Below are 15051 nucleotides of genomic sequence, written 5' to 3' on the forward strand. Positions count from 1 at the left end.
TCTCAGTGGGAAGCCCCGCCAGGGCGCCGCCGTCCGGCGAGTGCGCTGTGCTCGCCGAATGTTCTCGAGATGCCTCGTGGATGTCTGACATCCGAGGGTACTTGAAAGAAAAGTTCCTACCCGGGGATGAGGCGTCTGCCGAAAGAGTTGCTCGGCAGTCCAGACGCTATGCCATAGTAGATGGGGATCTCTACCGGCGTAGCGCAGGAGGTGTCCTCCTGAAATGCATCTCCCGGGCAGAAGGCGGCGATCTTCTCGCTGAGGTCCACGAGGGCGAGTGCGGTGGCCATTCATCGTTCCGCACGCTGGTCGGGAAGGCCTTCCGGCAAGGTTTCTACAGGCCTACAGCTCTCCAGGATGCTTCCGAGCTGGTTCGGCGCTGCAGGGCGTGCCAGTTCCGTGCAAAGCAGATTCACCAGCCAGCTCAGGCTCTTCATACCATTCCCCTGTCATGGCCTTTCGCGGTCTGGGGTTTGAACATTCTGGGTCCATTCCCCCGAGCAGTCGGGGGCTATGCATACCTATATGTCGCTATCGACAAGTTCACCAAGTGGCCGGAGGCAGTCCCAGTCATCAAGGTGACCAAAAACACGGCGCTCCAGTTTATCCGCGGCATCACCAGCCGCTTTGGCGTCCCGAACCGGATCATCACCGACAACGGCACCCAGTTCACAAGTGCCTTGTTCGGGGACTATTGCGAAGACCTCGGCATCAAGCTCTGCTTCGCTTCCGTCGCTCATCCTCGGAGTAACGGGCAGGTCGAGCGCGCCAACGCGGAGATACTGAAGGGCCTCAAAACCCGGACCTATAACGTGCTCGCTAAGCACGGGAAGGGATGGGTGGACGAGCTGCCAGCCATGCTGTGGGCTAATTGGACTACGCCAAGCCGCGTCACCGGGGAGACTCCGTTCTTCCTCGTCTATGGCGCCGAAGCAGTCCTCCCCTCCGAGCTCACGCTGGGCTCCCCTCGAGTGCATGCATACTCTGAGGGTGAGCAGGAACGGCAAAGACGCGACGACGTGGACTACCTGGAAGAGCGCCGGCGGCGTGCCGCTGTCCGGGCGGCTCGGTACCAGCAGAGTCTACGGCGTTATCATCTGCGCCATGTCCGGGCCCGGTCTCTCGAGGTGGGAGACCTAGTTCTCCGACGCGTCCAGTCGCGCAAAGGAATGAATAAGCTATCCCCTGTGTGGGAAGGTCCCTTCACCGTGATCGCGGTCCCCCGGGCAGGTTCTTTCAGGTTAGCGACAGAAGAAGGACAGCCACTCCCAAATCCGTGGAATATCGAGCATCTCCGACGTTTCTACCCGTAGATAGTCGTGCTCGCAGCTCAGGTCGGCAAGGCCGGGGGCTTCTCCCCGTCCAAGCAGTCCAAGGGCTCCGCCCCTTGGGTAAGTCGCTATCACCCAACCTTGTAAATATTGTACATTCGGTATTTCAATAAGCAATCGCTGCGTCGAGATATTTTTCTTTCTGGATTCCGTATGTTTAATCTGTCTGGTGAGGTGCTCGGTTGTGCGAGAAAAAGTTCGCTCTCTCATTTTCCCCGCTGATAAAAGAATCCCAATCGGTATGCATGCGAGCAGTCGCCGCTGACTTACGTCCGGCATGGTAGGCTGTGGTGTTCGGTGTCGTGGCAGGCTCCCGGGCACTACCGAGTTTCGGGGTGCTCTGGGTAATCCCATCGCTCGAGCTGCTCGAGTAGTCCGGAGCTCAGGCCCCCGGAACGAGCTGTCGGTGCTCGGTCTGGTTTGTCATACCCGGGCGCCACCAGACCATAGGACCTCTGGGTTATGCCTCTGTCCGCTCTTGTCCGCCGGTTCGGGTATTCAAGAGGTCTCGGGTCGAAAACGAGAGCAGTCTATAGCAAGTACCGCACTAGCAGAGCGCACCAGACAAAGAAATTCTATATTCTCTCTTAAGTCACAGGCTGGCAATCACGAGCAGTTCGGCCGCGAGGGCTTCAATGCCCCGGTCTCTGGTCGGCCCCAAGGGTCCTCGGGTGGTCCTACCACTTAGGCATGGGTGGTCGAGATCACCCGACCCCAGGAGCCTAGTATGCCTCTGGGCACTCGGGCGCTCCATTGAAAGAATCAAGTCCCCGGGCACCCGAGCTCAGAAGCACACCCCTCCTGGATCGGTGGGCCGGAAGGCCGACAGCTGTCCGGTGAGTGGTTATATTCAGACAAGTCTGCTTTAAGTAAATTTATGTCCCCGAGTCATTCTCGGGGGCTCTCGCGCTTTAATCTGTTCGGCGAGGTGGTCTCCTCGCACGCAAAAACCCTGCCGCGTGTCTACTTTTTCCCAGAGCGACAGAGCGGTTTGCAGAAAGGAGTAGCGCGCGTGCGGTAATGTCTGACCGAAGCCCTTCGTGGTGGTCGTGGTGTTCGGTCCGCTTTTAAGGACCCTGAGCACTACCGAGTCCTCGGGTACCCTGGGTAATCCTATCGCTCGAGCTACTCGGGTAGTCCGGAGCTCAGGCCTCGGGGGCGGGCTGTCAGTGCTCGGTCCGGCCCGTTTTAAGCCCGGGCACCACCGGACCACGAGGACTCTTGGTCACATTCTCGCCCGCACGCGTCTCCCTTCTACTAACTGAGTGGTCGCGAAGTGAAAAAGTGTTCACTAGGCACGGCGTGTTCCGAGCGGGATCGATCTATCTCCCGGGCAAGGAAGTCTGTGTCTTTGTTTCTTAACTTAGGCAATGCGGACTCGCGAGAGCTCGAAGGCCGACGGCGCAGAAAGTCCACGACCACCATGACGGAGGTCAGCCCAGACTCGCGCAGCTCCAGGATGCGCTCCAGCACCGGCTTCAGCCTCGCATCTTCTGGTGGCGGCGCCTCCCACGTCGATCGCCGAGGTTCCGCCGCCGCCTCCGGCAGCTCGAGGCGCTCGTGGGGGTTTACGTCGACGAAGAACCAGTCCCGTCACCACTCCTCCCACTTGCTGCGCAGCACCTGGGGAATGTAATGATCCCCCAGGTCGTCCCGGAGCCGAAGGTTGCAGCACCCCGCGACGTCCGCCGTGGAGTGCCCCCTCTTCTTCCCCACCGGCTGAAGGACGAAGAAATGGCGAAGCAGCGTCGCCGACGGCATCACCCCCACGAACATTTCGCAGAAATGCGCGAAAGTCGCCAGCGCCACCACAGAGTTGGGGCTTAGGTGCACCAGCTGAATGCCGTACGTCTCCAACACTTGCAAGAAGAAGGTGGAGAACGGCGGCACCAACCCCGCCGCCACAAAAGAAGTGAAGAGGACGATCCGCCCAGGGACGGTCGTCGCCGGTGTCAGGCTCGCCGGCCTCACCGCCACAGCACCTTCTTGCCCCTCCGGCACCAGTAGTTTTCTGATTTTGTCCGCCGCCTCCTTGTTCCTCAGACGAGACTCTGGCAAGATGCTGACCGAAGCCTTGTCCCGGCGTCCTCCTCCAACTCTCGTCATCTTGGCAAGGATGGAAGGTGTTTTGGTGGTGGAAAAAGAGAGAGAAGGAAGAATGCTCCGATTGCCTGAGAATTTCCTAAGGGCTTCGGAGCGCAAAGAAAGCAAGAGCACAAGTGCGAGAAAGCGTAAAGAGGGGGACGGACCGATCCTTTCCCCCTTTTATATCTCAAAGTTCAAAAACTGCCGCCCAAACGTTTCGCTCGGCGAGGCGTCGCCTCGATCGACGCAACTGCCAGGCGAATCTCCCACCGATCGCGCGATGTCAGCGGCTGCCAGGCGTATTTTCCTCGATCTGCGCGGCGACCGCGCGTGCCGCCCGTATGGTCATCATACCCTTCGGAAGTTGTGTGGACACGCGTCCACCCATTTTTCCCGTTGGGGCATACTTGAGGTCTGGGTCCGCAAGGGCCACCTCTTGAAAGCCTGCCACATGGCGTCTGCGCCAGCCTCGGCCTCGGCCGCGATGAAGGGCCCTTTCGCAGTCTCCGTCCCGTCGCCTACCAATGGACCCGGGGGCTACTGTCGGTGTATTAGGAACCAGGGATCCCTGAATCCCGAAGACCGGGCCGGCCATCCGCCACATCTCACCATCCCGCGAGGTCCACCCTGCAGGATAAGAAGAAACTAAGTCCTGGGGGAAGGTGCTCGGGGCAGTAGTCTCTAGGTTCCCGAGCACCCCGGTTCCCCGATGATCCGCAGAGTCCAAATACCGGGAAGGAAGTGCTCGTGAGAGAGTGCCCGGGGCTGCACGTGGCAGCCTCCGAGGACTCGGTTCCCCGAAGGTCTCACCGAAGTGCTCGGGAGAGAGTGCTCGGGGCTGCACGTGGCAGCCCCCGAGGACCCGGTTCCCCGAAGGTCGCACCGAAGTGCTCGGGAGAGAGTGCTCGGGGCTGCACGTGGCAGCCCCCGAGGACCCGGTTCCCCGAAGGTCGCACCGAAGTGCTCGGGAGAAAGTGCTCGGGGCTGCACGTGGCAGCCCCCGAGGACCCATTTGCCCGAAGGTCGCGCCGAAGTACTCGGGAGAGAGTGCTCGGGGCTGCGCGTGGCAGCCCCCGAGGATTCGGTTCCCCGAAGGTCCCACCGAAGTGCTCGGGAGAGAGTGCTCGGGGCTGCGCGTGGCGGCTCCCGAGGACTCGTTTCCCCGAAGGTTCGCGCAAGATCATTCGACGACCCGAAGTGTCCCATCGTCGGGGTGTCAGCCAGTCAAAGGCCTAATGCCGCATTTAATAGGCACGCGCGGCCTGACATCCTAACATCCTGACATTCTCAGCTGCCCACGCCCCAGTGTCAGACCCTGCCATGCCCTAGCAGGGGGGCGTGGGTCCATTAAATGCACGGGTCCCGTCCCGTTTCATCCGGGTGCCTCTGGATAACGTTGCCAGAATCGAAGCGCTCCGCCTGCCACCCTACCCTGGCAGAAGGTCAAGACAGGGTGGGCGCACCAGGCACCTCTGAGGCTGCCCGGTGGGCCCCCTTTATGGCGCCTGAGGGCTTCCACAGTGGCGGGTGGTCGGATGCGCGCCGCATTTTTCCACCGCTCCTGTCACTTCGCCAAGACGGAATGATGACGCCTTTCTCCGTGGCACCTTGGCACTCGCACCCCCTCTTTCCCATTCAGGATATGTCGAGGTCGGCGCGCCTATAAAAGGAAAGGATGGAGAACACGTAAAAGGGTGTGTGAAAAAAGAAAGAGGACGCAGACGCTCGAACCCATTCAAGCCAAGCTAGAACACGAGAGCCTCAAGCTCTCTGTAAGCTGCTCTCTCTTGTAACCAGATACATCCTTGAAGAATTCCCTTCGAGGATAGATATAGCACTCACACAGGAGTAGGGTGTTACGCCCCCGTGCGGCCCGAACCTGTCTAAACCCCGGTGCACCCATCTTTCTCGCACTAGGACGATCATCTCCCACCAGCCACGCATTTATTTCCGTTTCCCGCTTATTTCCCAAACAAGCTCGCTCAGGATCATCCCCCGGCCGAATCTCTAAAAAGGGGGTCTCTCGGGATCCCTGCGACAGGAGTTCATCCTCCGACAGTATCCTTGACGAGCGAGTGTGTACTAGGTATCTGTATAATGAGGTTGCTGGCTTAGTCTATTAGAAGTTGTGTGATACTAGAGGTACACTAGACATAATGATAGAGATTGTGAAGCAAGGTGTAGCCTTTTCTAGAATCAAAAATCTCCTAGATATATTTTATTACCCTGTTGATCTGTTTTCAAAGTAACAATAGAGAATATAACTGAATAACTATATAAAACTGCTTTACGCTTAAAACTAAACCATAAAACATTGTTCTTGAGTCATCTTTTATGCATCTATCAACTCTTTAAAGTAGTATAAGACTTGTTGAGTATCTTACATACTCGGTCTTGCTGCTTTTATATTGTTGAGATGAAGATTAACCTCAATTCAGATAAAGTTAATAAGAAGAAGTCTAAGGTCATGTCCTTACCTGAGTTGCTTATGGTATTGGGTTGCTCTGTTTGTTTTGCTATGCTCCGTTGTAGGCTCTTCTGTCTAACTGGTCTGTCGTGGATTTTTATCCATAAGATCATATTTTACCTATTTCAAGTAATTATTTTATTCGAAGTATATATTTGATATCACTATATTAAATTTTGTATATATCAGCTATTTAATTTAGGAACCGATACCGGAAGTAAAGTAAACCCAAGATAAGGTCCTGATAAAGGATCTTTCCACGACTATCTTCAAAGAGTTCTGTTCTAGTTTAAACGTTCCCCCAGCTCCTGTTCCCATTGCAAGGTGTTAGCGGAACATTGCCATGTATGTTACGTGCATGTGTTCCAGACACCTGCATCAAGCTACACCAGGCCATCAGGAGATCACGATGATTAGTTTCCATTGTTCAGAGTTAGGCTTGCTATTTGTTAGATAGATATTTTTGCCATGTTCCGGATTTGGTTTCTAACCGATTTACCATGTATTTTTTGGGTCTGTTCGGTAGAAATCCAGCTCAGAGAATTTTTAGAGCTAAGTATCTTTAGCTCTAAAAATTTATAAAACCAGACATTGCCATGTATGTTACGTGCATGTGTTCCAGATGCCTGCATCAAGCTACACCAGGCCATAAGGACATCACGATGATTAGTTTCCATTGTTCAGAGTTGGGCTTGCTATTTGTTAGATATTTTTGGCATGTTCCGGATTTGGTTTCTAACCAATTTACCGTGTATTTTTTGGGTCTGTTCGGTAGAAATCCATCTCAGAGAATTTCTAGAGCCGAATATCTTTAGCTCTAGAAATTTATAAAACCGAATCTGAGAGTACACTAAAGATATTTACGTGAGTTCTAAACTGAAAATAAATACTTAAACTATTTTATATTAATTTATAAATACCAGATCTAAAATAAAATTGGAAACTAGAGGCCTGTTAAACAATGCCTTTATATGCCCATGCCTACTAATGTAGCCTCTAAATGCGCTTCTCCAATCGCCTTCATCATGTACCTAATCAACGCACGTATAATCATGTCGAGACGCATGAAAATAATGAGGAGTACTCTTTGGTTTACTTTCACAGTTTTGCTGACGAGAAAGTTCTTTAGAGGGCGTTCAGTGAAAAGAGACGGATCTGCATGTCGAATTCGTATAGTCAGTGAGTCACCATTACTCATGTCGATATCTTTGAAACCCAGGCACTAACCAACAGTAATACACATCGGTTTACAAGCATTCAAATTGTGAATCATGTTGGGTGGTGCAACGACGAGTTTAGAGGCAAGGCGAGCGAAGACATTTTCGTCTCTGATGGTCGGGCCGCTGGTTTTTATGGTTGATAATGATCAGGCTCGGCTCCCGTATGTCTCCAGCCGATGAGATTAGGTCACGAAGCGTCCTCTCTTGACAAGACGCGGAACCAGCATTTGGAAAAGCATATTTATAAAAATTTATATGTGTCTTATCGTACATAATTCATAGACGAGAGATGCTAAGATGGGCACATCTGTACTACAAATACTTAGCTACCTCTACTATAAGATATAAAGAGTTATAAATAACAGAATATTTATAAATTTTAAAAAATATATTTATCATATAAGAGTTGATACTATCTTTAACTATTAGAGATATCTAATGCAAAGTAGTAGTCCGGATTGAATGATGTATGGTCAGGACGACTCCCAGTACCTGACGTACGGCTAAGCAAATTCAATTTGGAATTTTGTAGTAGGTGTCCGGCAAATTCTAGTCGAAGAGGACTGCGCCCGAGCATAGTCCAAGAGGACTGATTTTTTATTTTTATATTTCTTAAATTGAAAAATGACAAAAATAAATTTCTATTTTGAAAAATCGCACATCTAGTCTACCATCGTCTGTTAAAAAAACAACATGTGCTTATCACCCTTCAACAGGTGATATGCTTTAAAAAGTAAAAATATAGCATTTAATTACTTCAAAATTTAAAACATTATGTAAATAGTCATGAAAATTTTTAAAAACAAATTATGATGTAGAAGATATCATTTAGCTCTTACCGAATTTTCAGTTCAAAAAGTTAAATTTTTCATAAAGCCCAACAAACGTTACAAACAGCACGTCCCATCCAGCCCACTAGTGCGGCCCAAAGCCCACGATACGAGAACCCATCCTTCTCCCAGCAACAGTCCACAGCGCCGTTCCACATCTCCTCCTCTGCCCACCAACTCCGCCACCGCCGACCCGATCACCGACCCGATCTCCGGCCACCGCCGCCATGTCGTCCGCCGCCATTCTCCTCCTCCGCCCCACCTCCGCTACCACCCACCAACTCCGCCACGTATCCAGCGCGAGCCCCAAGCCGCACTTCCTCCGTCTAAACCCGTCTCGCCGCCGCCTGCCCGTCCCCCGCCTCTCCCTCACGCCCACGGCCGCCGGTACCAACTCCCCTCCCTCGCCGCCCCCTCTGGCTGCACAGACCGCGCCGGCTCCCCTGCCTTCTCTCTTCTCCAAATGGTCCCCGCCGAGCGCGATCTGGAGGGGGCTCTCGGCGCTGCTCCTCGCGGGCCAGGTCTTCCACCGCGTCCTCACGGGCCGCGTCCACCGCCGCAACCTCCTCGCGCAGCTCCGCCGCGTGGGCCCTGGGAGCGCGGGGGTCGCGCTCCTCACCGCCACCTTCGTCGGCATGGCCTTCACCATCCAGTTCGTGCGCGAATTCACCCGCCTCGGCCTCCACCGCTCCGTCGGCGGTGTCCTCGCCCTCGCGCTCGCGCGCGAGCTCTCTCCTGTCGTCACCGCCGTCGTCGTCGCCGGCCGTGTTGGCTCAGCATTCGCCGCTGAGCTCGGCACCATGCAGGTATCCGAGCAGACCGACACCCTCCGCGTCCTCGGCGCCCACCCCGTCGACTACCTCGTGGTCCCACGCGTCCTCGCTTGCGTGCTTGCGCTCCCCGTCCTTACCCTGATCAGCTTCGCGCTCGGGCTTGCCTCCTCGGCATTCCTGGCCGACTCTGTCTTTGGTGTCAGCGTCAGCATCATTTTGGAGTCAGCGCGCAGGGCGCTGCGGCCATGGGACTTGATCAGCTCCTTGCTGAAATCTCAGGTGTTTGGTGCCATTATCGCGGTGGTGAGCTGTGCCTGGGGAGTCACAACCCATGGAGGAGCCAAGGGGGTCGGCGAGTCCACAACTTCAGCAGTGGTCGTTTCTTTGGTTGGGATCTTCGTTGCAGACTTTGCTCTATCGTGTCTGTTCTTCCAGGGCGCTGGTGATTCACTCAAGTATGCCATGGGTTGAGGCAAGGCGACTGGGGAGGAAATTTTTGCTTCATAGGAGCATAGTTTAGTCTTGTACATTAACAAGAATGGAGCAGCGGATTCAAAGAGGCGAGCAATGCAACATCAGTCACTCTCCAGGTGAAATGAATTATTGTTTCCCTGATATCCATGAGAAGTCAGTTAGTGTGTTCTACCTTTGTTGTGCTAAACTGCCGCACGTTTCAAATTTTTTTTCAAACTTCCTCCCTATAGAATATGATGCAAACGATATTATTTTCGAAATGTTTTTTACAGAAGGTCTTAGAATTGTGTCTAGTTTTTTAGGATTTTTTTTCGAATTTTTTGAATTCAAAAGAAGGTCTTAGAATCGTCTCTAGTTTTTTTAGATTTTTTTTTCGAATTTTTTGAATTCAAATTTAATTACCGTTCGGTTTCTAAAATCGAGCCGGACCGAGATGACCGGTTATTATGATTTTTACTCGGTTACTGTTGAATTTTCAAACCTGGATATGCCCAGCCGCAGGGCATGACAAGATGGCCGTAGCCTGGAGCTCGGCGTCCCTCTGTTTGCCGTGTATCAGAGGCCGAGGGAACGGGGACACCATTTGTTGCATTTTTGTGTATTGGTTGTGTAGAACTCATCGTTGCAAAATTAGGACCTAAATGTAACTTCGGTGCAAGTTTACGGACCACGGTGCAATTTCCCTTCTTCATTTATTATATCTCGTACATTTTCCAAACAAATTGCAATGGATACACCATGAAATTACAGAAGCTTTATTACGGAAGCAGTGAAGAGTATTGCTTTATTACGAACAATTATACACTTTAGTACAATACAGATGAGCCGTAGTTCTTCTATGCCAGTGCTGCGATCAGAAAGGCACTGAGCAACTGTTATTGCGATTATTAACGCAGTCACTTAATCCCTGTTGTCCTCTGATGAGAAGACCTGAAGCTTCGATAACAATTCTGGTGACAGGATGGTAGTCTTTGTTCAGAATAACAGCCGTGATCTTTGCCACCAAAATTAGCTGCAGCTGTTATTGCGATTATTAATATCGTTGCTTAACCCTCTGCTGTCCTCGGATAAGAAGAGCTGCAACTTGGATAATAATTCGGGAGGTACGCGGATAGGACGGTAGTCTTTGTTCAGACAAACAGCCGTTGCCTTCGCCTCCAAAATTTTCTGCCAGGAAAAACATGATATGGAAAATTGTGATTTATGTATCTTTTGCTGTATAAAATGGTTGCACATTAATGTGTAAAATAGCATTGTAAATGTATGTGGTGACACAATTCCACCCGAAGTGCTGCTACATGACATTGTTGCAGAAGAGCTTGAAACGCAAACTGTTTCTTCTTTTTCTGTTCCGAGTAAACTGTGTTAGGCGTACCTCATGATTAGGCAGCTTCTCAATGGAGTGTTCGAATATCATCCTTACACCTTTGATGCTTGCAAGCCTCACCTTAACCACAAACTTATAGCCGCTCTGGCAGTCCAAAGAACATAATGGTGGAAATCAGAACTAAAGAGAAACTTTGATACCATGCTATGTTCAGTTCGAAGGTTTCTTTCTAGCTCACAGAATTGCATCAAATTACTTGAATTTTGGTTTTTGTGCAACTTGGGAAAGGAGTGCATTTACCCTCAAAGGCGCAAAGTACTTGAGGTGCAGCTCAGAGAGGGCTAGTGACTCGCCACTGCGCGCTACTGCATCTGCACTGATGCCTACACTCTCAAGTAGCTCATGATGACCTGCTCAGTTTTAAGGTGTCCATGTAGATATGAGATTTTGTTTTTCTTGAACGGGCAGAAGAACTGCGTGTCATTGTATCAAGAAGATGAAAGGCAACAGTCTGAATGCAAACACAACACAAAAAACATAAAAAACTGAAACGAAAAATCAGATATGAGATCTGAATATGCTACCTAAACTACAATTAGATTTTTATAAGAAACCATGAAACAATATATGAGATATGAATTCTTAAGATGCTATCTGAATTATCAGCTGACTTACTGTATAGTGTGTGCTATCTATTATCTTAGTAAATGGCTAACAAAAGAAGCTCCCACCTTTGCTCTTAAGGAGAAGAAATTACCACATTAATTGAAAAAAATAAAAGGATATACACCATTGATTGTTATGATGAACGAACCGTCTAGATTAAATTTGGAATTAAAAATTACTAGTTTGATTTCCATACAAATTGGGAAACAAAATACCTAAATAAAGAGTTCATGTAAAATACAATTAATCAATACCTAAAATTCAGTAAATAAAATTATAAAAAAACAGTCCATGCAAAATACAATTTATAATAATTGAAATTGGGATTAAAAATAGAAAAAAGAAGGGTCCATATCAAATACAGGATTAAGAAAAAAAGTTAGTAACATGATTTCTAAAAGAATTCAGAAGCACCATGTAGCTCAAGATTATCACATCAAATAGACAGCGAGGCAAGACACAATACGTAAACTACAGATGATAGAAGACGTAACCTCCATCAACGACAAAGGGATGCCAACAAATCAGAGGATTGACAATACGTGACACACAATTGATTGGTAGAGGAAGATATGGGCGTTGTTATATCAGGCTTGGACCGCGCAACTCAAGGCCTCGATGTCAGGCATGCGACGGGGTAAGGCGCAGCCCGCAACTTGCAGATGGTGCAACCATGATCTCCAATAATGGCTAAGGGACATTGACAAAGCCGTGGATCGACTAGGCATGGCACATAAGCTGGCCACACATCTCATGGTTGCGGCAATAGGTGGGCAAGAAGTTGTATTTGACTAATTCGTTGGGGAATTTAAAATCACATAATGAATTTATTGCCGTGTAGCACAATAATATGATGTCAGGTAGACGACAAGGCAAGCTACAACCCGCAGGTTACATATGATCGAGCAACAACCTAAGGTGGCGACAAGGGACACCGAGGACATTGGATTTATTAATTGATCAATCTAATGTATATGATCAATTAATAAATCAGGCAATAGATTTATTAATTGATCATATAAATGTGAATTTGCAATTAAATAGAGTATAAAAAAAATAAATGTAACGAAGCTAGCCAAGCGCCAACTTGCATTTCTGAATATGCTCGGATAGATAGAACTCACCATGTTGGCAGTAGCTAGCGTAGACTGCATTGTTGACAACACCGTACTGGTCGAGTTCATAGTCGCGCACTTTCATCTCCACTTGGAAAAACTTATCCTCCAGCCTGAAAATCGGAAAGACTAACAACAGTTACATCCATGTCCATTTCAGGATCAATTGAACGAACAGAGTATCTTTCCGGGAGACAGGGCATCATCCCCAAATTTAAACTATGAAAGTTACTGAAGAAATCATGGCCGAAGGTTCTAGCTAAAGTGACACAGAATGGCACAGCTAAGCGAGTGACACTCACAAATCACTTAGCTGGGAAATGAATTTGCAAGCGTTTGTCCTACAACAACGGCAAAATTAGTGGATCCCCGTCCCAAATAGCACCCAATTCGCCACGGGCTGATGCTCCAGAACAACAGCAGGGTGGCTGCAAGTTCACTCTTCTTCCTTCCATAGTTCCATGCCATGGACCAAGTAAAGAATTCGACCGCAATTTCAAGTCTTGTTCACGCTCCTTGAGCCAAGACCTAAGGCAAGACGACAAATTCTAAGAAGTAATAGAGCTCCGGGTCAGTGGCGGATCCAGGATTTAGCGATTGGGTATTCAGTATTAAAAAAAATATTCAATCCAAAATACGAGAAGTCTATAGTAGCGTAAATTTTAAAGTATAAATTGTTCATAGTAGAGAAGTTTCAACTAATTAAAAAAATACAAAATATTTAAAGAAAATTACAATTTAACTTTGTGTTTCTTTATGGCTTAGAAGCGTTTAATTATGTCACTATCCTTAACTTGCACAAAAAATTCACACTCAACTGCTGATTGCCGAACTAGGCAGTCACAACATATATATCATAAGCTCCTGATGTTTGTTGCTATGTGGGCTCTTTTCAGTTAGGAAAAAATGCAAAATCCCTCCCAAAAGTCACTTGGATTTTAACTTTCCCCTCCAAAAATTGTTTTGTTGCAAAAAAAAACCCCCCCAAAGGTTTGATTTAGTTACAAAAACACGCCCAAAAATTTAAAAAATTTAAAAAAATCACAAAAAATTCTAAAAAAAAACTAGAGACAATTATAAGACCTTTTGTGAAATTTGTTTTCAAAAATAATATCCTTTGCATCATATTACATGGAGAGTAAGTTTGAAAAAAAAGAAAAACGTGCAACTCATTTATTAATTCGAGTTAAATGCATAGTTAATTATTTACTAATCCAAAATTTATGAAACAAAATTTTTTAGTCTTCTTACATGATCCTCTATCTTGTAAAAATACATGAAATCTTGAAATAGTTATTGTAACGTGCAGGATTGAGTAAATGTGTTGCAGATAGATTAATCCATAACTAATCCATAACACCCCCAAAATTAGTGAAACCACTTTTATTAGTTTACTGAAACAATTATTTGTGTAGGAAAAATAATGGTAGATATGACAAAGTTAAAATAACATGAGTTAATAAATGAGCTGCACATTTTTTTCAAACTTCCTCTCCATGAAATATGATGCAAAGGATATTATTTTTGAAAAAAAATTCACAGAAGGTCTTAGAATTGTCTCTAGTTTTTTTTTAGAATTTTGTTTTGAGATTTTTTTATTTTTTTGAATTTTTAGGGGGTTTTTTGCAACAAAATCAAATTTTTGGGGATTTTTTTGCTACAAAACAACTTTTGGGAGGGAAAGTCAAAATTCAAGTGACTTTTGGGGTTTTTTTTTGCGGTTTTCCCTTTCAGTTAATAGGTCGAGTGAAGGATGGATAGTAGCTTGGGCTCACAATTTGCTGAGTGGTCTGATGAATTGAAGCAGCAAAGATATATATACGTAGTATATGTGCTATATACTCAATTTTTTTGCAAAAAAGTTGGGTATTCAATTGAATACCCATGCATCATGGTGGGTCCGCCCATGCTTCGGATAGACCTCAAACCGGCGTGGACGCTGACGGATTGGGCGGACACAGCAAAGGGGCGGCACGCGCGCTGGCCGGGCGCGTAGGCGAGCGGATCCCGGCGGAGCGCCGCGGGCCGGTGTACGGACGGGTAGATCCGGCAAGCGGCTCCGGCGTGGATCGGTGGGAGCGCGGGGCAGGCGTTGGGCACGAGGCGCGCGAACGGGTGCTGCATTGCTACGGGCGGGGCGGGGGTGGGCTGGTGCAGCGCGGCCGCGTGCCAGCTTGGCCAATGTATTAGTTGGAGAGCTAGAGTGGAGTGCATCAGGAGCACTCCACAGCTCTTATTAGGAGATGTATTGGATCAACCGCTACAGTGAAGATACAGTATCTGTTGCTACAGTACAGACACGTGATACAGTATAATAAAATACAGTACCTGTCGCTACAGTACAGACACGTGATACAGTAGAATAAAATACAGTACAGACACGTGATACAGTAGAACTGTACAAACAGTATGCCTCCCAGTGACATTGTTGCAGATATCTTTCGTGGTCTCGACCTGAGTACCATGGGACAACGGTGAGTCTTGTAGCTATTTCCTGTTAGGTCTTCATCCGTGGTTGTCTTTTCTGACCTAAGAATTTAACTTGGATTTTTATTCAAGTAGTTTTGAAGAAAAAGCATGATCCTTGTTATCAAATAGCAAGATACTAGCCAGTATAGGGACAAAAACAAATGAGAACTGTTGACATGAACATCTCATTAATATCTGGATAATTCTGGTTAGCAGCTTACAATAAATGGTAATCAATTTGACATGTATATTTGGAATTTCCAGTTGTACTATCTGGATGGTGGTTCGTGCCCA

General features: G+C 48.2%; 2 protein-coding genes across 2 annotated transcripts; one reads left to right on the plus strand and one right to left on the minus strand.

Annotated features, from left to right (window-relative positions):
- Window positions 1-8069: 8069 nt before the first annotated feature.
- On the plus strand, window positions 8070-9438 carry LOC133924715 (protein TRIGALACTOSYLDIACYLGLYCEROL 1, chloroplastic-like). The gene has a single exon (XM_062370377.1). It carries the CDS (start codon window positions 8161-8163, stop codon window positions 9175-9177), a length of 1017 nt encoding a protein of 338 aa, XP_062226361.1. The 5' UTR covers window positions 8070-8160; the 3' UTR covers window positions 9178-9438.
- A 537-nt stretch (window positions 9439-9975) lies between these two features.
- On the minus strand, window positions 9976-14478 carry LOC133923616 (acyl-acyl carrier protein thioesterase TE3, chloroplastic-like). The gene is made up of 5 exons (XM_062368898.1): window positions 14210-14478; window positions 12298-12401; window positions 10808-10917; window positions 10556-10651; window positions 9976-10347 (listed from the first exon to the last, which is right to left on the minus strand). The coding sequence occupies exons 1-5, from the start codon at window positions 14410-14412 to the stop codon at window positions 10189-10191; spliced, it is 672 nt and encodes a 223-aa protein (XP_062224882.1). The 5' UTR covers window positions 14413-14478; the 3' UTR covers window positions 9976-10188.
- Window positions 14479-15051: the final 573 nt, after the last annotated feature.

The sequence above is a fragment of the Phragmites australis genome, chromosome 7 (genome assembly GCF_958298935.1).
Source record: "Phragmites australis chromosome 7, lpPhrAust1.1, whole genome shotgun sequence".
Classification (NCBI taxonomy): domain Eukaryota; kingdom Viridiplantae; phylum Streptophyta; class Magnoliopsida; order Poales; family Poaceae; genus Phragmites; species Phragmites australis.